Consider the following 22,614-nt stretch of genomic DNA (forward strand, 5'->3'; position numbering starts at 1 on the left):
ACCCGACTGACTTTACCTTCTCTTGTTGTATTCAATAGTTTTTTCTAAATCTCAAAATCATTCAACGATCTCGAAAAAATAAAGTGCAACAGTACAGACGAAACTGGCCCGGTATGTACATGGTATCGAATTCATACTAAAATGTGTAGTATCACCCACCTTTTATCACCCAAATCTCGTAGTTTCTCGTGAGATTACGTCAAGTCCACAAACCTCGTTTCGATCGATAGCTGATCCCAGTAAGGCAAACAATGCAGCTCATTATGGAAACGTTTTAATATGAATCAATCAATAAATGTAAATAATATGTAAACGTGGTGATATTTTTATTATGCGTACAAAAAAAATGGTTAAAATGGCACAATGTGTTCCAAAATGTCACGACTAAAAACACAGCATTGTGGTGAATAGAAACATGAAGACCAGGGTGACCAGCCCGTCCTCGTAATAGTACCTCTATGACATTATGGGATGGCGTGGCTAGTGGTTAGCATGGCTACCTCCCAGTCTGCAGAGCCAGGTGGGAATCTTGGTGTGTTGGAAGTTTGCATGTTTTCCCAGTAGTCCGGCTTCCCCGAAATGTGTGCATTAGGTTAAATTGTCCATACGTGTGAATGTTTGTCAGGTGACCACTCCACGGTGTACCCAGTATATCACCCCCCAAAAGTCAGCTGGGATAGGCTCCAGCTCACCCCAATGACAGCAATGAGGACAAGCAATAAAGAAAATGGATGGATGTACATCATGGCAGCATCCGGCTCATGAAGGAGCGTCTCTGAACAGGTTGGCTTCAGCTCTCCGCATCACCAGTGTGGGTTTCCTCCTCCTCCTCCGGTCTGGGGAGCTGAGTCGGGGGCCGTCGGTACTTGCACTGGATCCACACCCTGTACATGGTGAGCTGCTTGCCCCGGTTCACCTGCAGCCTCCTGTCCACCAGATTCTGCACCTTCTCCAAGCCGGCCTCGGTGAAAAGCTCATGGAGCTCCTCTGAAAAGGACACCATGCATAAAAAAAATTATGTTTTTGTTGTTTTGTTTCCAGTATAAAGGATTCCAAAATAATTACCTTGAGTGAAAAAGTACACTCGCGTTCCGTCACCACGGACATAAAAGTTTTCTGACAGACACCTTCCTGCGAGAACATTGATTGACATCATCATTACTTATTCAAAAATAGTCATTCAGGATGATGCATGCGTGAAACCTGGGACTTAAGACAACTCCCTAGTCTGATCTTACAAGCAAAAAGAAGATGGCCGACACCTGAGAGAAACTACATTTGTTTGTTAGTATTTCTTAATAAGCTAACCGCTATACAGTACACTTAAATAAAACTAAAATAGAATAACTGCAGTATTAAACACAAGTGTGTACAGCAATGGGTGAGGTGAAACACAGCTTGCGATTGGCTGTTAGCCATGCTGCATTAAGGTGCAAGGGCAACACGTTCATTGCCATGCTACCACAACGATGCGTATTTCTGGTTCTATGGTAATCATCGCACTTTCAGAGTAAGTTTAAAGTCTGGTATGACTTCAGTGCGTTTTACTGGAAAATGTTATCTATGCTATCAACATCTGGAGAAACAACTAATTGGGGCTTCAAAATATCAAACAGCTGGCAACCAGAAAGCATATGAAAGCTAGCACTTGACTCACCCTTCTTAAAGCGGAGCTGTGCCATGTCGTAGCGGCCGTAGTCCCTGAGCAGCATCACCCCGCCGGGCTTCAGCAGCCGCGCTAATCTACTAATGGACGCCTGCATCCTGGACACCATTTTTTTTTCGACCATCATCAATGACCGACAGGAAATGCATCAACAAAAGTGTAAAGGGTTCATACTTGTCCGGATGCAACGCCGACAGTACAAAGATGAGCACCACGACATTAAGGGTTCCCTCCGCGATGGGGTACGAGGCGCTGCCGTCGCTCAAGTCGTGGACAAAGGCGAAACAGCGAGCCGGGTCGTATTCCGGATTAGCCTGAAGGCGAGAACGCCTGAGTTGCTTTCAATCTCAATATAAACTTTATTAACGTTTCTGACCTTGACGAGCTCCACGGCTGTGCTGGAGAAGTCACAGCAGTACACAAAAAGTCCTGGGTCACTGCATAAAAAAGGATTATTATAAATAAATACATAAATACAGATGAATATATTTGCCTTCACTTACTTGTTAGTCTTCAAAATGGGAAAAACCGTGTTGCCGACGCCACAGCCGACCTGTCCAAAGACCTTTTTTTAGCATCCATTAGTCACAACATTACAAACTTCATTAAAACACCTCAAGAATGCGATACGTGGCACGAGAACCGGGAAATTCATCATCACTTTGACTCAGATCCAAACTGGCCTGCGGACCGCCGCCTGAGCCTGGGACCTCAGGATGGACTTGGGGGCGGAGACCCGGAGCCAACTCTGGGAACTCGGTGAAGAGCCAGTGACGGTCTTTAAAGAAGCGGTTTTCATGGATGGTGTAGAAGTCGTTCCAGTACTCGTTGGCACGGTTGTCATAGTCCTCTGAAAGATATGGTTATATGTTGCCATGGTTACACACACCACAACAGTTAAGTTTAGGTTTCTCTGTTCCTCATTGTGTTTATGGATGTTGTTAAAATAAGTGGCACCTGCTGAGAGGTATGTCAAATACCAAGTCTATATATGTGTACTGTGATTGACAGGTGACACGTCCAGGTTGGATGCCGTGTGTAACCCTAGAGGGTAAGCTCTATAGAAAATGGATGAATGGACCACTACCTTGTTTCTCTTGAGGCAATGGCTGACTATTTTCTTCTACTTTGGTTTTTGCAGCTGCTTCTTGTTCCTCGGTCCACTCCACGTTGTCCCTGTTGACCACACAGTACATTACTTTGGCTTTTCAGTTCATTTCCACCAAACGCGTCACAGCCATTAGCGGTTTAACAGATTTGTAGCGGATTTTCGTCAATTTAACCCACCAGGCGTTGTGCTGGAAAACCTGCCGAGGGTCTCTAAGAAAACGAGTCCCGAACTGGGGTCGTTTCACGTCGGTTGTGGGCGAATCTGTCAAAATTGGAGTCGAGTCACAGGTGCTAACAACCACCGTGTGGGGCGCCGCCATGTTGGAAAATGACGCACAGGAAGTAGGCCGTGCTTCCCAATTGTGCTGCGTTCATGTGCTATCGGAAATTACGTGCACCACTGACAACAGCGCTTATAAAATGAAATATTATTGTAGAAAAACATCAAATAAAATTGAGATGTGAGGAATGTAAGTACGTATTTTATATTGAATTGTTTTAAAATATTTTGATAATTTCTGAAGTAATCTCCAGTAATTTAATGTGTTTCACAGTGAATTAGCCTTACCAGTGCCGTTTTCCTATATACCCAAACACCACAAACAAATGGTATATATAATAACTACGGCAAAGTATACAATTATCTCCACTTTGATTTTCACAAATGTTTTACTGCCAAAGGAAGCGTTGCAAATCACAAAAGTATATTACAAATTGTGATATTGTTCCTGCCATGAAGCATTATTGTTGTGAAAAAAATATCACCAAGCATAATGTTCTAAAGTGCTGTCGATAATTTTAAAGGTGCAATCTAAAGTATGCCCACAAGAGGGAGACATTTCCTCAAATCTGACTTTTTTCTTTTCACCTGTACAATTGCTTGCCAAATGTGGAGGTGCATCAGATTCGATGTTTGAGAATTATGAATAAAAAAAAGCAGGTACATTTAATCATACGTTTGTGTGTTCGCATGTGTTTATTGGCATTTCCCACTCACATTTGTAGAAAACATCATACTGTATTTACAGCAAATCGGCAAATAAACCTTGATGATTAATATTTGCATCTCATTTCAAATAAATTACAGTATATGTATTTATGAAAAGCATTTACAAGTGCTATAAAAAAGCGACAAAAAACGATGAATAATGATGAGTGATGCTGAGCTACAGAAAAAATTGTAAACAAATGAGTGCAACTTTCATGCGTGTACAGCAGACAACACAGCAAACATGACAACAGTAGACTTAACAAGAAGAATGGAGTCGTTGTTCCGAATTGTACAATGCATTGGTCATAGAATACAGAGCCATAAAGAGGTCGTTTGAGGCTCAGCTTGTGGCGGCGCCTTTGTACGCCACGTTGGTGAAGGTGGACGTTGCTCCTTTGTACAGCGGGTTGTTGGCCTGGGAATGAAAAGGAGGTGACTTGAAGTGCCAGTCAAAAGTATGGGGACACCTTCTAATTCAATAGTATGAAAAGGTGTTTCAAAACTTTTGACTGCTAATGTAAACAGGAAGTTACTCCTAGTGTCTGTTTGCTTGTATGGTTGTTGGAAGAATTGTACATAAAGTTATTCTATTTTTACTATATTCTTATGACCTATTTTTACTATATTCTTATGACCTATGTATTTTCTTATGACCTACAAGCATTTCATATCACTCACGTGGCAAAAGTAAGATTAATGCTGTGACGCTTGCACATTTGGTGTACTATATCATGATTAGAGAAAACAGAACGTGACAGAACATTCTCTCAGCAGATAGTTCTATCATACCCTCGTGGAGAGGAAATAGCTGCATGTGACCCGGAATGTATATGTGTGTGTGTGTGTGTGAGTGTCTCCAGAAGATCACATGCCAAGGAGGAGATACCCACACACTATGGATAACATGTTGTACGAAAGAACCGGTTTCAACTGGAATAGTTAAACCCCCCCATCCCCTTATCAGTTGAAATCTCATGTAATTAGGGCGTTCCTGACTAAATAAATAGCATGGAGAAATGGGGACTGTCGGAGTTGGTTGGGAGGATTGTAACTGTGCAGTCTCCATCACTCTCCTTGCAAGTAAAAAGAAACTCACCTCTCTGTGTCTTCCTTTGTACAGGCAGTGTTTTTTTTACAAGTGTTGGGGTTTAAACCTGACAATGGTTAACTATTGATTGCAGTTAACTTCTTTTTACACCTGCATTACAGCTACGAATGTGACTTTGACTGTACAGTATATAAAGGTTTGTCTCCAGAAGAGATCATTTCTGGACAAGGTTCCCCTCTCACCGTGTTCCACCTGGCTTTGGCTCGCTCCTTCTCAAACCTGTCGTACTCCCTGCGGTCGTGGATGGTGACCAGCAGCTTCCAGATGAGCAGACCCACCAGTCCCAGCAGCAAAATGGCTCCGGCCACGGCCGCGAGCACCACCAGGATGTCGGGGCCCTCAGGGCATTCTTAACAGAGCACAAGAGAGTCAGCCTTCCTTTTAGGGAACACGCTGCTCCGTCACGACGGCTTTAAAAGCGTCCTTCAGGTGTGACAGTACCTGGCTCTTTTATCACATACAAGATGGATTTGCCGCTTTCGTCTTCGTAGTACTGGAAGTGCACCACGCAGTCGTTTTCGTCTTTGTAGGAGCAGTTCACCGTGTTCTTCGAGTGGAACTCTGTCGGACGAAGGTATAGTAAATGAGGTCCGCCCGTCTAAAACGCTTTGAGGTACAAATCTAACAACGTTAAAAAGTTGTTGGCCGTCTCACCAAGTTCAGCCACCACTTTTATTTCATCTTTGCAGATGCGATTGCAGCTGTCGTCGTCCGTGTACTGGCCTCGTTGGAAGTGCTGACACTCAACACACTCCCTGCAACAACCACAAAACTTTTGTTTGTTTTTTTTTTTTTACACATGACACCTTAATGCACCACAAAAACAAAATCGGAAAAGTAAATATATCACATTGACATGGTAGTAATTCATAAAAAAGAAATAAATAAACAAATAAATAAAATACAATGTAATACCTCCATAAAGTGACAATAATTAGATTAGTTTTAAAAAGAACATTGATTAATTCAATTACTTATATGAGAAGAACAATAGAATAATATACTATAGTATAATATATGAAAACGATGAGAATTTGTTTAACGAGGACACAAAAACGCTACAGTACATCAGAACGGCACCTTTTTGAGTGTTTAAACAAGACAGAAATGTGAGAAAATGTTGATGCCTGTCTGCAAAAAGTGTATTAAGTGTATAGTGGGGGCTATCACCCGCAGTAAATGAGGGAATACTGTATTTATAATAAATTATAATAAAATAATTTGTTAAAATATCTTGCAATGGACTCCGTTTTGACACATTACTTACAGTCAGACAGGTTACACAAAAGTATTTTTTGTCAGTCAGTTATATAAACAGTTTTGTGTGATCATAATTTAAAAAGGAAGTTAACATGGACGTACTTCTTAATGGTGCAGGAGTCGGGGCAGGTGGGGCATTTTTCACAGGTGGCGCCGTAAGCTCCGGGCTGCGTGCACTGGCACACGCCACACTCGCAGTTACCGCGGCCGCTGCACACCAGGCCGATGTTGGACATGCACGTGTCGATGCGCGTGCTGCAGTTGCAGTTCTCGCCCACCCAGCCGGCGTCGCACTGGCAGAAGCTGCAGCTGCACTTGCCGTGACCTAAAAACGATAGCCGGATGTAGTTGTTAAACATCGCCACTAGAGGGGGCTCAGGGAGTGGTCTTCTGGGGGATGCTGTCAAAATCTGGAACTGTTGTCCAGAAGATGTGTGACATTGCTCAAAACACAACTGAAAGTGTTTTATTTGCACTCCTACCATATTTCATGTTTTGGTTTTATGGATTGATTTATGGAATTTTATGCATTCATTCATTCCTTTTCTACCGCTTTTTCCTCACGAGGGTCACGGGGGTGCTGGAGCCTATCCCAGCTGTCTTCGGGCGAGAGGCGAGGTACACCCTGGACTGGTCGCCAGCCAATCACAGGGCACATATAGACAAACAACCATTCACACTCACATTCATACCTATGGACAATTTGGAGTCGCCAATTAACCTAGCATGTTTTTGGAATGTGGGAGGAAACCGGAGTACCCGGAGAAAACCCACGCATGCACGGGGAGAACATGCAAACTCCACACAGAGATGGCCGAGGGTGGAATTGAACCCTGGGGAATATTATGCAATGATTTCAAAAATATTTTGATGTTTGATGGAATGATTTTATGAAGCGTAAAGCACCTGGTGTATGAATTGTGCTCGAGAAATAACCTTGCCTTGCACTAAAAAAAAGTGTACAAATGCCAAGACACATCATCAGTGTCAGCTTTTAGCTTTGGGACGTTGGAAACGGAATTTGGGTAGCAATTTGAGTAACGGCGGCACGGTGGTCTAGGGGTTAGCGCGCAGACCTCACAGCTAGGAGACCAGGGTTCGAATCCACCCTCGGGCATCTCTGTGTGGAGTTTGCATGTTCTCCCCGTGCATGCGTGGGTTTTCTCCGGGTACTCCGGTTTCCTCCCATCCCAAAAACATGCTAGGTTAATTAGCGACTCCAAATTGTCCATAGGTATGAATGTGAGTGTGAATGGTTGTTTGTCTATATGTGCCCTGTGATTGGCTGGCGACCAGTCCAGGGTGTACCCCGCCTTACGCCCGAAGACAGCTGGGATAGGCTCCAGCACCCCCTGCGACCCTCGTGAGGAAAAAGCGGTAGAAAATGAATGAATGAATGAATTTGAGTAACAATTTTAGTCATGATAGCACTCATTTCCGCTACAGAGTTTATTATCCTTATCACTCGTGTGTGTGTGGGTGTGTGTGGGTGTGTGTGCGATCCAGAAGTGGAATGATGACCGTCAAAAGTAGCGTGACGTCGCTTCGTTTTTAATCACAAACATGTGAGATTTGAAGCACTTTCAAGTGCGCCTGAAGATGAGAGATGTGGACTTTAGTGTTATCACTAACGTTGTTATTCATTAACTGTGGAGAAAGTGTTAATCATTCATTCATGGCTCTCATCGTCAGCTCTGGGCCTGAGAAAACTCTCTTGCTCAAAAGCACTGACACAAAATGAAAGCACCGTGCATGCTCAGTTGGTAAACAAACGACGTAGCGGTGACTAAAACGGCGCGCGTGCATTTTGACTTTCTTCCCCCGACAAAGACAGGAAGTGCGCTTATTGTGAAAGAACGTGATGGTTTCCTCATCTCCTTGTCTGCCGGTTGGCACGCATGAAAGCACTTCCTGAGACGCCACTCAAGCAGAAAGGGGCGGGGTTTGTCATCACTCAGGAAGAAAAGGGGGACCTAACCTACTCCGCTTCAGGGTCAAACTGTCATTCAAGAGTAAAAATAAGTTAGCAAACGACATTAAAATAGTGGAATGCTGCTTCAAATGTAGGGTGGCACAGCGAGGAGACCATGGTTCAATTCCTCCCTCTGTGTGGAGTTTGCATGTTCTCCCCGTGCATGCGTGGGTTTTCTCCGTTTACTCCGGTTTCCTCCCACATTCCAAAAACATGCTAGGTTAATTAGCGACTCCAAATAGTCCATAGGTATGAATGGTGAGTGTGAATGGTTGTTTGTCTATATGTGCCCTGTGATTGGCTGGCCACCAGTCCAGGGTGTACCCCGCCTCTCGCCTGAAGACAGCTGGGATAGGCTCCAGCACCCGCTGCGACCCTCGTGAGGAAAAAGCGGTAGAAAATGAATGAATGAATGCTTCAAATGTATTAAACTTCCCCGGTTCCGTGTGACCACGGGAAACTTTGCGCATGACAAGTTTTGCACTCAGCTGCAACCTCTTTTTCAAGACTTTACCAAAAAATGCCAATGTCTTGTCACTGGGGTGGAACTGCCAGAAGGTTCAGTACCTTTTGGATCTGAGCCGTGTAAAGGTCGGTACCTTCAGGGCCCAAAACTGGACTCTGTGGTGTATTTATTTGGTGAGATGTACTAAAAAAGCTGCTTAGCAAGAACCCAAACAGGATTTGGCAGTAAATGACTCAGCCCATCAGAATCTATGAAGACGGGAGGAGGGGCGGCTCATGAAAGGGGTCAAGGGTCGCTAATGCCACAGCTTAAAACATTTCATGTGGTGGAAGAGTCAATACCCTGTCTGTGTTAATAGTTAACACGTCTTGCATCACACAATCATCGCCGGATGGTGAGTCTCGTCTTTTCTTTTCTGGGACTTTTTATGTTGACATCATCCCGCCGTGGAAGACGTCTACACATCCGCCTCATTAAACACACGAGCAGGCTTCAGAGAGGAGGACATAAAAAATAGGGAGGAAGCCATGGAAGTTGAAGGAATAAAAAGGAAAGGTTGGGCTCATTTCCAGTACAGGAATGCAAACTTTCCTGTTCTCCATTTGCACTCGCATTTATCGAGCCCCCAGGCCGGGTTTTCTGTCTCTTCTGTCTCCCGGCTTGTACGAATAAAAACACACACGGCCGTAGGGAATGCATGCAAAGTCATTTTTTTAAAGAGGCAAAAAGGCGTGCCAGCTCCCTGCTTTCAGTTTCAATTCAGTTCCCCTACAAGAGCCCGTTGTTATGCACTATGTGTGATTTTTACATCAGCGTGTGTGCACAGCGTAATGAGCGCTGTCAGGACCGTGCAAGAATAAAAACATTACAAGTAAAAGCAAGTCCAAACTCTAGTTTCACTTGGAACATCTTCACTGTAGACTGCAGGAGGTGAGGCGACCATTTTGACACGTGTTCTGCATTAAAGATGCTTAAACCGATACGATATGTTTTGCTCCCATTCTTCATGAGCTGAACTGCTGATTTAGACAGCATGATTATTGAACGGGTGTGGCCACAATAAAAGGCCACTCAAAAATGTGAAGTTGAACTGTACTCGGGGTGCCTGCTGAGACCCCATTGCACCCCAAACACACTTGCTATCTTAGATCTTGCTATCAAAATGCCATACAGTAAAAAGCCGTCCAATGCTGTCCATTACATACCATAACCTACCAGTCCATACCATAACCCCACTGCCACCACGGGCCACTCCATCCACAACACAGGTCCATTTTACTGTATTGATGTCATGTTGAACGCACAGAGATACTGTGAAGACAGCCTGTTGTGTCATCACCTCATGTTGCGGCATGATCACGCACGGCCCCATGTTGCAAGGATCCGTACGCCATTCCTGGAAGCTGAAAAAATCCCATGTTTGGGTCGGAGTTATCTTGTGAATGTTTGTATTGGAGGGCGACACGGCGGTTTTTAGTGGTTAGCGCGCAGACCTCACAGCTAGGAGGACCAGGGTTCGATTCCACCCACGGCCATCTCTGTGTGGAGTTTGCATGTTCTCCCCGTACATGCGTGGGTTTTCTCCGGGTACTCCGGTTTCCTCCCACATCCCAAAAACATGCTAGGTTAATTAGCGACTCCAAATTGTCCATAGGTATGAATGTGAGTGTGAATGGTTGTTTGTCTATATGTGCCCTGTGATTGGCTGGCCACCAGTCCAGGGTGTACCCCGCCTCTCGCCTGAAGACAGCTGGGATAGGCTCCAGCGACCCCTCGTGAGGAAAAGCGGTAGAAAATGAATGAATGTTTGTATTGGAACACATTGGAGGCGGAGCTAATGAAGTGTATTTACCAATAAAGTTTGTAGTTGAACTAGTCTGGTCCCGCTGTGACATTTTAGGTGTGGCTACAGAGTAAGATGAGTGGAGCAGGCAAGTCAGGACAGGCTTTTATAGCGAGGAGTGGGTGTGGAAATTTAAAAAATTGTGAAAAACAGGGCCTCACCTGAGCAGAGGGCGCCTTTGAATCTCAGACAGTTGAAGTCATCACACTCGCAGTGTTTGCCCCACACTTGTCCAAACTCACTGGCATGGCACGAGCACTGTCCGCACAGGCAGTCCCCCCGCCCGTTGCAGATGGGGCTCCCCGGCTTGGGGATGCACTTGTCGTCAGAGGGACTGTAGTCCTCCAGGGAGCACTCGCAGCGCGGGCCCAGGCGGCCCTCGTGGCACTGGCACACGCCGCACTCGTAGGTGCCGTTACCGTTGCTGCATGACGGGCTGCTGACCTCGCTGTCGGCCTCGCAGTCACACACGCAGGCGAAATTCACGGTGACTTGCAGAGAGTCCCTGAAGCCTCGGGGTTTGATGGTGAACGTCTGGGTCCTTTCCTTCGGGCAGCCTCGTAACTGAGCCTCCACGCTGAAAGACACCTGAGGAGGAACCAGGTCTGGGTGAGTGTGTCGGCCCAGAGAAATAATGACGCAACAGCATACCGTGTCTCCGATATTGAGGCCGGAGCAAGACCTGAGACCAGGAATGACCTCGTTGTTCAGGCACGTTGCGTTGAAGGACAGATTCAGCTCATCGGGGACTCCAACAAGCTCCAGTTCCACTTTAGAGCGGATTTTCTGCACCCAGATGACCAATATTAGCTCCTTATAAATTAAACATGGAGGAGCTCCATGAAGTCCTTACCGCATATGCTTCCTCAATGAGCTCAATAACATTCCCAGAGTCGTCAGACAGCTTTCCCACAGTTGTGCCCGGAATAAGCTTACTGTACTCCTGGGAAGAGAGATCAACATGGCCACTCGGTTCATGCGTGTTTTATTTTGTTGTTATTTTTAAACCGCATTCAAGCATTTACCTTATACAGAGGCAACACGTAGTCGGTCACGGCAAAAATCAGATTGATGTTATTCTCAGACATTTTGTCCGTCAGAAGCGCCAAGGAAGGATAGTCCTGGAATACAAGCGGCAAAAAACACATCACATCAGCATTGTGGTATTCATCTGTGGCTTTACATTCATTCATGTTCTACCGCTTATGCTCAGTCGCGGGAGGTGCTGGAGCCTATCCCAGCTGTTTTTGGGCGAGAGGCGGGGGTACACCCAACCTGGACTGGTGGCCAGCCAATCACAGGGCACATATAGACAAACAACCATTCACACTCACATTCATACCTATGGACAATTTGGAGTCGCTAATTAACCTAGCATGTTTTTGGAATGTGGGAGGAAACCGGAGTACCCGGAGAAAACCCACGCATGCACGGGGAGACCATGCAAACTCCACACAGAGAATGCCGAGGGTGGGATTGAACTTGGGTCTCCTAACTGTGAGGTCTGCGCGCTAACCACTCGTCCACCGTGCAGCCCATGGGTTTATATGTTAGCAAAAATGTTGTGCTTCTGATCTTGATGAAGGGTAAAGCTACAGCAGTGGCGCAGCCCGGTGGTCCACCACAAAAAAAAAAGGTGTCGTGCTGCTTTTTTTTTTTTTAAATGTCACTTGGTCACCTTCTCTCACAAACCCATTATAATGGGACTGTCTGGCGTGCTTCTAACTGGCACTGTACAGTTAATGACGCCGTAACTCTGCTTCTAAAAACACCTCAAATGTGAACCAGCGCTGTTCAGGTCGTATTGGTTTGGTATTGATTCAATTGTACCCCTCATTATGCTCACAAACGTGTCTCGTCTCTCGTCTATTTTAGAGCTAGCAGTTTGACAGCCGTTACATAAGGTTTAAAAACATCAGTCAATGTCACACATTTCTAATGACACAACCCATCAACATGGGCACGGTGGCCAAGTGGCAAGGCGTCGGTCTCGTAAACTGAAAATCGTGGGTTCAAATCCCACCCGTGCCTTTCCGTTTGTGTCTTTCTAATGGCTTTTTACGTAGTGACATCATCTGCCCACAGTGTACCGGACCAGTCCTTCAAGTTGCTGCCCTTACCAGCACAGTGGATTTGTTGTAGATGTTGTCAATATCAAGGTGACACAGTCCGTCATTGGGCTGCACGATTCCGGCGATGCGTCCGTCCAGAGCGATGTGGGTTTTGGCATCGGTGGTGAACACCAGCAGGTGCGAGGCGTCCGGACGCCAGCCAATCTTCTCCTTTAAAGTCAGTTATGGCAGGATGTGAAAAATGTGATGGGATTCATGTTTGGCTTTATTTTCTATACCTTGCACACCATCGCCTGCATGACAGCATCGAATCCACCCTCTGGGGCGTCTCGATTTCGGGACACCTGCTGCTTCTCCACCTCCTCGGTGAAGCGGGCCACTGTCTCCGTAAGGGACAGAACATGCTTGAACCCGAACTGGGCCTGGCAATCCTGGTCAATGCTTTGGGAGTTGGGAGAAGACAAGGTGGAATAGCCTCTCCTCCTCAGACATTGATATGGTTTTCTTTGGGTACTTACCCATAGCAAGGGTTCACGATGGCCTCTGGTGGAGACAAGTACATATAGGGGGACACGGTCTTGTCCACAAAGGCTCCAAAGCCCATGCGTAGGTTGCTGGTGGTCCTCCCCATGGTCTTTGCCAGCTTGCTACCCAGAGTACGCAGACGAGCTAAATCATCCTTCATTGAAAAAGAAAGGTCCATCAGGTAGTAGAGGTCCACCGGGTAATCCTCCACTTGCTTCACGGTTACAGTGAACCTCTTGGAGTCGCCTGTGTGGCAGAGAGTGGGGGGTTGTTAGAATTTGAGTTGTTCTCCTCTCCGCAGGTCGTGTTGGGGTCCACCTGGTCTGAGCACCATGCTGATCTCCTGGGGCGTGATCTGAGTGACGTCGTTGGCCGCCCCCGAGGCTTTGTCACTGAGCTGCTTGTCCTTCAGGATCACCAAAGTGCTGCCGGGTGACTCCACGGCTGCCTCGGAGCAGCCTCCATCCAGGAGATTCTGCTTCAGGTCACAGCGAGACACGCCGGACCCGCCCAAGCCAAATACCTGAGACAGGCAAAGACAACAAGCAATTCAAACATCTAAATGTGCCTCTTTTAGGCTTCGCTACACATCTTAAAGTGTAGCTGAGACCTCTGCTAACTATAGTCAGCTACAGACATGGAAGCTGTATGCTAACCTGGCATGATGTTAAAATGCTATCACCAGAAGTAGATAAAGTACATTAGCATTAAGCTAACACACTTCCAATACTACAAAACTACTAAAAATGGCGGTTCAATACTAGACTATAAGGGAGGGACAGTTCAGCATGGGGGGAAAAAAAGCAAGCCAAGAGAAAAATACAGTGGGGAATGTCAGAGGGAGTTTCTGTCAGGACAAGCAGCACGAGGGGCCCGGGGCTGGGGGGCCGGGGCGGGGGTACCTCCTGGGAGCACCATGCACAGCTGGGGTGAACCGTCAAACACTGCTGACATGTCGTGACTCCTCGCGACGTGCACACGTTGGACCCTGCGACAGTCAAAAGAAAGACGAGCGTTGACACAGATGTTCCCCTTCATTTCCTGCACACTGCCAAGTGGCATAACAACGCACGGCACATTTCCTCCATGATTCAGCAGGCAAGATAGCACTCGTCACACACACACACACACACACACACGAGTGCTGAGCAAACATGCCTCACCGAGCCATGACTAAGTCTGGGTGGACTTTTTTTTAGTTTGACAGCAGAATGCAACAATTGAATCAGCCTGTGGGTGTGGCCTAATAAGACACCTGAGATATGTCAATCAATATATATGGAGTGAAATTACAAATTTGATTGTCAAAAGAGCTGAAACAATATTCCAATATGAGCTAATTTAAGTATTGTACATATGCATTGCAGAAAAGTGTGTGTACTTTTTAAATATTTTAGTACTCATTGCAGATCTGGTTGCATCCCACAGAGAACAAAGCATGGGAGATGCACAATGATAAATATATTGTTAAAATGATATATTTCCATAAAATGTGTGTGTTATTATCTCTTTAAAGGCACATTTTTTTCATACAGGTCTTGCATTGGACGCCATTGGTTTGTGCAGGTGTACTACCTAATGAAGATTATGCGCCATTAACAACATAAATACGTTTAATTGCGTTAAAAGGCGTTAAAAATACGTTAAAAAGCACTTTTACTGCCACTTGAAATACTTGGATAGAAGTCTGATGGGTTATCGACACGCGATGACGTCACGCAAGTGGCAAAAGAAAGTCTAAATAAAAAGTGCGATTAGAAAAAAAAAGAGCAGATTATAATAAAAAAAAAAACTTACCATAAATATGAGGAGTGTAAGAAAGAAGGAGACACAACATCAGCAGCGTCCTCATGGCGGCTTTTCCTCATTCTTCCTCTCCTTACTTGGATCTCCCAGCTCTGCCATTGTTGACGCCCTCTTTTTTTACTCACTCATATTATTATTATTACTGGCACAAAATGCACGTAAAGACAAGAGAAAACAAGTTAAGCAATGAAAAAAAAAACATCAATACAATAAAAACAGCTAGCAGTGAATGATATAATGTGTAAAGGATGTGGAAAGACAACACAACCTTATAAGGACATACAACTGGGATGCTTGTTTTAGGCTCTCTTTAGCACCATTTTTAGTCCTTACAGAAGAATGACACAAAAAATACTTTCTTGGAATGACAGTCATGTTGTATTAGTATGAAAACAAATAAAAAAATATATATTCACAAATAAAATTAACTTTTCAGGCTGTTGAGTCGATCGCAACTGGATTGTTCAGGTTGTCCACTTTCGATCGATCGATTAATATAATAAAGTGACCTGGATAAATGATAATATTCACATGTAGATAGGCTGAAACATTTTATATTTTTTTAAAGAAAAAAAATCAACCTAATAAAATAAATAAAATACAAATACATTAGTTTATCTTCTTATATTACATTTCATTTGCATTTTAAAAACAAATATTTGAACTATTTTTGGTCCATTTGTCTCTTAATGTGAAATTATTGTCATAATATTCTGACTTTGTCACTTTTCCCCAACCTAATTTTCCCAAATAAGCAACTTTGTTTTCTGTTGTTTCTCATATTATGACTTTTTTTTAAACTTTATCCTATTGTCCCTCTTAATATTTTGACTTTAATCTGTCAATATTTTTGTAAAATTCGTGCACTTTTGTCATTTTTCTGTAGTTTTTCCCCATAAAAAAATATTTTCACATTTTTTAGAATGTGCCGAGGGCCAAACATGGTCCCTGGACACCCCAAATAATGATTTACTGGTAAAAAGTACAAAAATTATATATGTACATAACACATGCAGTCAACAAAAGAAACAAAATAATACAGTATTAGACTGATAATGATGGGGACTGTAAAAAATGTTAAGATAATTTATTATGATTTTTTAAAGCTTAAATTATTTAAATGAACTCATAAAAAGGCTAAATTAAAGGAAGAATTCTTCCAAAGTACATAAAAAAAGGCTCTAATAATTGAGTTGACATGGTTTTGCACACCAGGAAAGTGGGCTAGAAGGCCCCCTAGTGGCGAGTCTCATAACAGGAGGCATAAGGTTAAAACATGCTATGAATGAATGTGGCTTGTGATCAGTGCTCATTGAGTGTGTGGTGTCTTCTTCAAAAGACGACTTAGTTGGAGAAGTGGCATCTAAACACGCCACTCTGGAGAGCAAAACAAAACAAAAAAAAAAGTCAACAAAGTCAGACAGAAAGTGCGATAAAAGCCCACTTTGCCCTGAAGGCTTGAACTTTGCGTGTGTGTGTGTGCGCTGTATTGTGCAGAAAGCGTACAATGACGTTTCTTATCAGTGCATTTATTGAATCTTTTATCCAAGCCCCCCTCTAGTGCTCTCTGGGTGGTTGCTAAGTTACCAGCACCAGACGACACGACAGAAATAGAGGAATAAGTCGACATGCAATAATAGTCAACATTCACTGTGTGTGTGTGTGTGTGTGTGTGTGTGTGTCATCGGGCGGCTGTATTGACAAGCGTGGATGTATTGGCAGTGCAGCCTTTTGTGTCCTCTCCTTCCCCACAGCGGAGTGGCCTTTCCGGAAGAGCACCGCACCAGTTATCCTGAATGAAGAGCCACGCTGGGTCAGACGGCAGCCAATTAAGACCGGACAAGACAAGCGGAGTGAGGAGGAGGGAAGTACGGGCTGGAGGGGAGGGGGCGCGGGGGGGGGGGGGGGGGGGTCTTGACCTATGTAATAGATCTATGTGGAGCCTCTTAAGCTTCTCACTCAGAGCCAATCACCTTCAGACAATAGCAGTGTTTGGTTGAAACCACAAGAGGCCAGGTTTTCATAAAAATACAGTGGGGGGAGATGTGAGCGAGGGGGTGACCCTGATGAAGTTAACCCCCCCCCGAGTCGGTGTGTGGATTCGTGTTGACTTCTGACCTCTGTGGATTTGATGCACCACACGTGGTCACCATCCACACACAGTCGGTCCGAGCACCTCTATTGCCCCCCCTCTCGCTGTCTCCTCAGAACCAAAATAACTTCACCAACCATCTGTCAGCGGACTCCCGGAGGTCCACTGTTGCTTGGAAACAAGTCTGACTCTCACATCGGCGTCTGGATGCACCGGCACGTGAAGCAACATCCTTAGGAATATGTCTTCATATAGTTTGGACTCCTTGCAAGGAACCTTCAAAGCACACAATAAGTAGACTTCCAACAAAAAGGTACTTCACCTGAGCAGCAGACTTTTCAAGGATTCAGCGACACTTCATTAATAAGATAGCGTTTGTTTAAGGGATTTTCACGAGGATCAACGCTTCAAAACAAAACAAACCGGGATGATTAATCCAGTAGAAGACAATTACACGAGGCGGCCCTCGACTTTGCATGCGGCAAATTAATTAGCTACAGCTAAATCCACACACAAAGTTCACAATCAGTCGAGAAGCAAAGCAGAGAGGTGTTTACATCCTTGTGAGTGCGTGTGTCACCCGGAAGCATGAGGAAATTCCCCAAATTGGGAGCCAGGGCTGATTAATATGACAGCCGCTATGAATCATTCCAAGAAGAGTGTGTGTTATTTTAATATAATTAATGCCTAAAAGGTCATTGAGCAGGTTTCTTTTCAAAAGGTGAGCTGCCGCGATGCTACAGTCTTTAAATAGATAAAGTACTGCCAATGCTGTACTTTACATGTACTTTGGGGATGTAGCAGCATAGAAGCTGAATGAAAGGGTTAGTTAGTTATTACTGTCACTTTAAATACGATCGGATCCTTTAACATGCTCAAGGATACTGTAGTGACCTGGCAGCTATGTGTGGTGTGAAAAGTTTTTATACCCTATAATAGAACACAATGAAAGTGAAACTTTGTATTTAACATAAATAACAAAATATAACTGAATTAAACAAATAAAATAAAATAAAAATGAAGTTCCTGTTTCCGGGTCATGTGATATTGTTAAGTAGGTTGTTAGATAGCTGTTGCTTGTTGTTCAGTGGAGAGTCTATACCGCTTATCCTCGGATTCCTGTCTCGTTGTGAACCCCATCTCCACTCTCGCTGACCCTTGACGTGACTGACAACAATGCTAGCGAGGCAGCTAATGGCTAACAGCTATCCATGTCCGACTTTTGGGGCTCAGACCGCCATCTACCAAATGAGAATCAAGAGCGCTAGACATCGAGTTAGATTGATGAAACACCTCAAGGGTGCGGCTTGGACACTTCCTCAGTGAAGGACCTAGGGTCACTGGGTGTTTCGGGTCTTTGATCTTCAGACACCCTCACCTAGGCGACCCAACCGGGGGTGATCAGGCCCCGGTTTGTGTCCAAGCAGCGTGCTACTCCATGTGTCTCCCCTCTTGATCCGGGGAGACAAAGACATGTGACTCAGGGGAGTGAGGTTTACCAGCAATATTCGAGGAGACAACAGACAATAACTCCTGATAAATGTTTCCTCAATCACATTTTTTTTTTTGACTTATAACTCGTCTGACTGATAGCAGCGGCTGTTTCCACAGCAACCAACTCAGCTGTCAATTCATTAGGTACACAATTTAAATAGCTCCACAACAAATATAGTGCCGTTTGTGCACAAGATTGTTGAGTTATGAACTCTATGACAGGACAATGTTAGGCATAGCAGCTAATCAAAGGTTGCTTTTTGCTACTGTATATTTATTGATCCTTTAATGTATGTGTATGAATCCATAATATATAGCCAGGCTTGGTGGGATATATTGACGTGCACAAATGAGCGCCCCGTGGGACACGGGCACACAACAAAAGGGCAATATTTACCCATTGGTCAATACTTGTCTTCTTTAAGGTCATTAGATTGAGCTGTTGAGGTATTCCAGTTGACTTCTAGGGTGAGAGGCGCGGTGCGCCATGGCTGCCAGTCAATCACGGGGCACATAGACAACTAGACGGTGGCTAGACATAGAGGTAATTTAAAGGGTCCCTGACATGATTGTGTATGCATGGTTTTGGGAGTCGGAGTACCTGGAGAACATGTGAACCCATTTGAACTCCAGACTGGGAGGCAAAGTGCTGGACCCTGAATATTTATGATCCCATATTTAAAAAAAAAAAAACAACTACTAAGTAAATATTTCAGCCAAGGTAACATTTAATTTTCTTGTGCATTGAAAATACTGACATTCTATTGTACTTTGTACTTTACCTGGCTGCTGACTACTGCTGAGTCCGTGGGGAGCTCATCATGACTTTAAAACGCACCAGAGACTTGGCACAAAAGGAGGGCTGGTGGTGGTGGTGGGGGGGGGGGGAGCACACGCACACGCACACGCACAGGCTCTTATTACACCTTGCACGCTCGTTTAAGAAGACCCAGGAAAAGTCTGCTTTCTTGGTGTTTCTGCGCACACGTCTTTTACGCACCAAACTTCTTCCAAGCGTCTAAAGAGCTGCAGGACCACCCAGGAGCTCCGAGTCTGCTTCTTCCGGAATTCCGTGTGAGGCGGCGGTCACATGAGGCCAAGTTTGGCAGCTTTTTCTCATCTTCCGAGTGGATTCGTCCCCGAGGAGCCATGAACGCCTCCTCCATCCTCGACGCGACCCAGGGCGCGCTGATCAACGGGAGTCGGACCCTGGCGGGCACTCTGGCCACCTACTCCGGCAACGGCAGCGAGCAGGCGGTGACCGTGGACGGCAACGGGTCGCTGGTGTTGCTTCAGGAGGAGCGCAAACTGCTGGTGATGAGGGTGGTGCAGATCGCCGTGCTGTGCGTGCTGTCGCTCACGGTGGTCTTCGGGGTCTTCTTCCTGGGCTGCAACCTGATGATCAAATCCGAGAGCATGATCAACTTCCTGGTGAAGGAGCGCCGGTCCTCCAAGGACGTGGAGACGGGAATGATCGGACTCAGCTAGAGAGTGGACGTGGAGCTGGCTGGGGCTGACGCTGGGGAGGGGGGGTCTGTATCTGCATGAACTTGTTCAAGATTTCCTCCAAGTGTTCCCCCTCAGCGAAGATCAGATATGCAACAAGGTCACGCTTCCCTTCCAGGACTCCAAAGTAGGACGTGCGTAAAGCTTGTGCGTAAAAGAAACCAACATGTTTACGCGTGGCTCCGTGTCTTTGGGGTGAAGTTTTAAAAAAAATGCCAACTTGAACAAAAGTGACGAAAATGTTTACAAGCTGTTACCTCATGTTCGTTTTGCTTTTGTACTTTGGGTAATTTTATTTTCATGAATGTTTCAATGAAACACTCCAAAAGCATGATTGAGATTTTTTTTGCAGTCAACTCTCTCAAGTAAGGAGCGTGTGAGTTTTCTCTGTCAAAAGGTATTTTTTCTTGACTTATATGTGCAAATACAACCACAAATGGACAAATGTTGCACGTTTTAAGCTCGCACACTTTATGGAGTGATGCTGCCCCTTGTTTGGCATGCTTGTTTGGATGCTTTTGGTGTGTTGTTAAGTCATTCCCGGAATCTGTTTTGCACTTTGGAAAATGCTGCATGATGTCTTCTTTTTGTACCAAAAGAGATTGCAAAGATTAAAAAATAGCATATTATACTCTTGTTTTGTGGATTCATTATAAATGCAAGTTAGTTTGTTAAAGGGCGTGTACGGCTAACATACTGTTGATGACATAAAGTCACACAAATACTAAATATTGAACTCAAAATATCACTAATGGCCGTCCGAAAGGTAACAATATTAAAATTCTATTGCAATTGTGAGAAGAAAATGCAATATTTTGCTGCAAAAAGGCACCACCGTACCACAAAGTCAGAAATGCAGCATCAACAGGTGGCTATATTTTACCACATTCAAACACTTTGCTCATTTCAGTGCCACAAAATGTTACATTGTGCCACAAAACCAACATTTTCCCATCAAATGCTAGTTTGGGTCACAATTTCACAGTATTTGGTCAAACAAGGTGCGATATTGCACCATGAAAACACAATAATTCCTTATAAAAATGCAATATAGTGTCTCAAAACCATATATTTTGCAACAAAAATGCTTTAACCTTTTGGCTCGAGGCTAAATTTAGTCAGAAAGCACAAATATTCTGCAAGGGGAGTGCAAATGCTAATCCCAACACCTCTCAGCTCTTCAGTTGTCCTCAAGAAGGTGACGTATTTAGGGTTTTATAGTACTAGTGATAACATTCAGTGCTGTTTTCATCCCAGGAATACTGCATTTTGACACAAAATGTTATATATTTATATGGAAATGCATGAAAACAGTGTTGATGCTGTCACAAACCACTACAATTTACCACAAAAACTGTGTTTTTCTGGTATAACTGTCCCATTCAACTGCAACAAAATGCAATATTGAAGCATGTAGTGAAAAAAATGAAGTGTGACATTCAGCGGAGGTGTTGGGTCTACAAGAAAGTGACTGACATGTTTTGCAGCTTTTCAAGCTGACTTATTGATGCTGAGCGGGGAAAAAAAAAAAGGCTGAGCTCAACACTTCCAGCACTTAGCCTGATCCCTCGGAAGTGCGTCCAACACTCAGACCACTTCAGGCTCCTTCAAGCACTGTTTTTAAAATTAATAGCAGATTGGGCTTTTATTCCTATCCACTAGTGTGACAATAACCACACTACATGCACAAGTCATTGCGGCCTCCTGAGCTCTCATGATTATTTCATCACTCGCTAAAGGAGCCGGGCCGCCAGAGTCCTTACAAACACACCCATGCATTCACAACGGCGTGCACACGTCGCACACCGATGTGCAACAGACCGGCAAATGCTCACAAGCACAGCTATCCCTCAAAAACACCATGAATAAATAAGACGTCAGCAGATAATTAGACTTCAGTACGCACTTGTTGACATTAAACAAAAAGTGTGCTAGTGCAACAACAATCTACATTCCTGATGTCATAATTTACTACATTGTTGCTATATTTCACACGTTGGTTTGATTACCATGTATTTGGACACAAAATAACAATATCTGGCAACAAGAACCATGATTTGCCATAAAAATGCTCTATAAAGGTTACGTTCATCACAAGAAAGCTAATATCTGTCACAGAATCAGCGAGAGAATGCTTTATTTTGCCAAAACAACACTATCATGCAATTAAAATGCTATACGGTGATGCAGTAATGCTGTACTGGCGGGAGGATGCTACCATGAAAACACAAGCAAGATGCTATATTGCACAATGAAAGCACAACATTGATGTGAGGATGCTATCTTTTACCATGAAAACACAAGCAACATTCATTATTCGACCGTGAAAGCACAATATTTTGACACAAAATGAAATATTGTACCATAAAAGCCCAATACTTTGTTATAAACATGCACATTTTGACACAGGATGCAAAGTTGCGTCATGAAAACACAATATTATGCCACAAACTCCAATTGTGTGCTCCGAAAAACACACAAGATACCATTTTGCAACATAAAAACACAACATTGCGCGACACAATCCATTAGTGTCCTATGAAAACACAATGTAATGCCACAAAAAGCAGTATTTTGTACCAATATTGTGGTATAAACATGCAATATTTTGATACAAAATACCATGTTGCACCAGAAAAACACAACAGTTTTCCGCAAACTCTGACAGTGTGATACGCAAACACAATATTGTGACACAACATG

The 22,614-nt window shown here is 44.3% G+C and overlaps 3 protein-coding genes and 1 non-coding gene across 7 annotated transcripts in view; 2 read left to right on the forward strand and 2 right to left on the reverse strand.

The window, feature by feature from the left end:
- Positions 1–259: 259 nt before the first annotated feature.
- mettl2a (methyltransferase 2A, methylcytidine) lies at positions 260–3,144 on the reverse strand. Its single transcript, XM_058049226.1, has 9 exons — positions 2,954–3,144; positions 2,754–2,842; positions 2,281–2,516; positions 2,170–2,219; positions 2,043–2,103; positions 1,841–1,980; positions 1,658–1,764; positions 1,066–1,131; positions 260–987 (listed from the first exon to the last, which is right to left on the reverse strand). The coding sequence occupies exons 1-9, from the start codon at positions 3,094–3,096 to the stop codon at positions 791–793; spliced, it is 1,089 nt and encodes a 362-aa protein (XP_057905209.1). The 5' UTR covers positions 3,097–3,144; the 3' UTR covers positions 260–790.
- A 606-nt stretch (positions 3,145–3,750) lies between these two features.
- Positions 3,751–22,614, reverse strand: part of LOC131103204 (integrin beta-3-like) — a 29,355-nt gene continuing 10,491 nt past the window's right edge. Inside the window, exons 4-18 of one of the 4 annotated variants that reach the window (XM_058049276.1) lie at positions 14,811–14,943; positions 13,916–14,001; positions 13,332–13,536; positions 13,007–13,259; positions 12,767–12,929; positions 12,537–12,698; positions 11,442–11,537; positions 11,270–11,359; positions 11,068–11,202; positions 10,578–11,004; positions 6,238–6,460; positions 5,530–5,630; positions 5,317–5,436; positions 5,058–5,224; positions 3,751–4,182 (exon numbers count right to left, since the gene is read on the reverse strand). In XM_058049276.1, coding sequence (XP_057905259.1) covers positions 4,108–4,182; positions 5,058–5,224; positions 5,317–5,436; positions 5,530–5,630; positions 6,238–6,460; positions 10,578–11,004; positions 11,068–11,202; positions 11,270–11,359; positions 11,442–11,537; positions 12,537–12,698; positions 12,767–12,929; positions 13,007–13,259; positions 13,332–13,536; positions 13,916–14,001; positions 14,811–14,865 — 2,358 coding nt within the window. In that variant the 5' untranslated portion in view covers positions 14,866–14,943 and the 3' untranslated portion in view covers positions 3,751–4,107. The other 3 variants (XM_058049275.1, XM_058049277.1, XM_058049279.1) reach the window with 3 other exon arrangements.
- On the forward strand, positions 12,376–12,447 carry trnat-cgu (transfer RNA threonine (anticodon CGU)). The gene has a single exon. It is a non-coding gene; the product is annotated as a tRNA-Thr (tRNA).
- On the forward strand, positions 19,300–20,553 carry rprml (reprimo-like). Its single transcript, XM_058049281.1, has one exon. It carries the CDS (start codon positions 19,555–19,557, stop codon positions 19,891–19,893), a length of 339 nt encoding a protein of 112 aa, XP_057905264.1. The 5' UTR covers positions 19,300–19,554; the 3' UTR covers positions 19,894–20,553.

The sequence above is a fragment of the Doryrhamphus excisus genome, chromosome 15 (assembly GCF_030265055.1).
Source record: "Doryrhamphus excisus isolate RoL2022-K1 chromosome 15, RoL_Dexc_1.0, whole genome shotgun sequence".
In the NCBI taxonomy this organism is placed as follows: Eukaryota; Metazoa; Chordata; class Actinopteri; order Syngnathiformes; family Syngnathidae; genus Doryrhamphus; species Doryrhamphus excisus.

Excerpts from the sequence above, each read along its gene's own strand:
- mettl2a (XM_058049226.1), bottom strand. The coding sequence starts at position 3,096 with ATGGCGGCGCCCCACACGGTGGTTGTTAGCACCTGTGACTCGACTCCA. Across the intron at positions 2,220-2,280 it reads CCACGTATCGCATTCTTGAG|GTCGGCTGTGGCGTCGGCAA; the intron begins GTGTTTTAATGA and ends GTCTTTGGACAG. Across the intron at positions 1,765-1,840 it reads TCGGCGTTGCATCCGGACAA|GATGCAGGCGTCCATTAGTA; the intron begins GTATGAACCCTT and ends AATGGTGTCCAG.
- rprml (XM_058049281.1), top strand. The coding sequence starts at position 19,555 with ATGAACGCCTCCTCCATCCTCGACGCGACCCAGGGCGCGCTGATCAAC.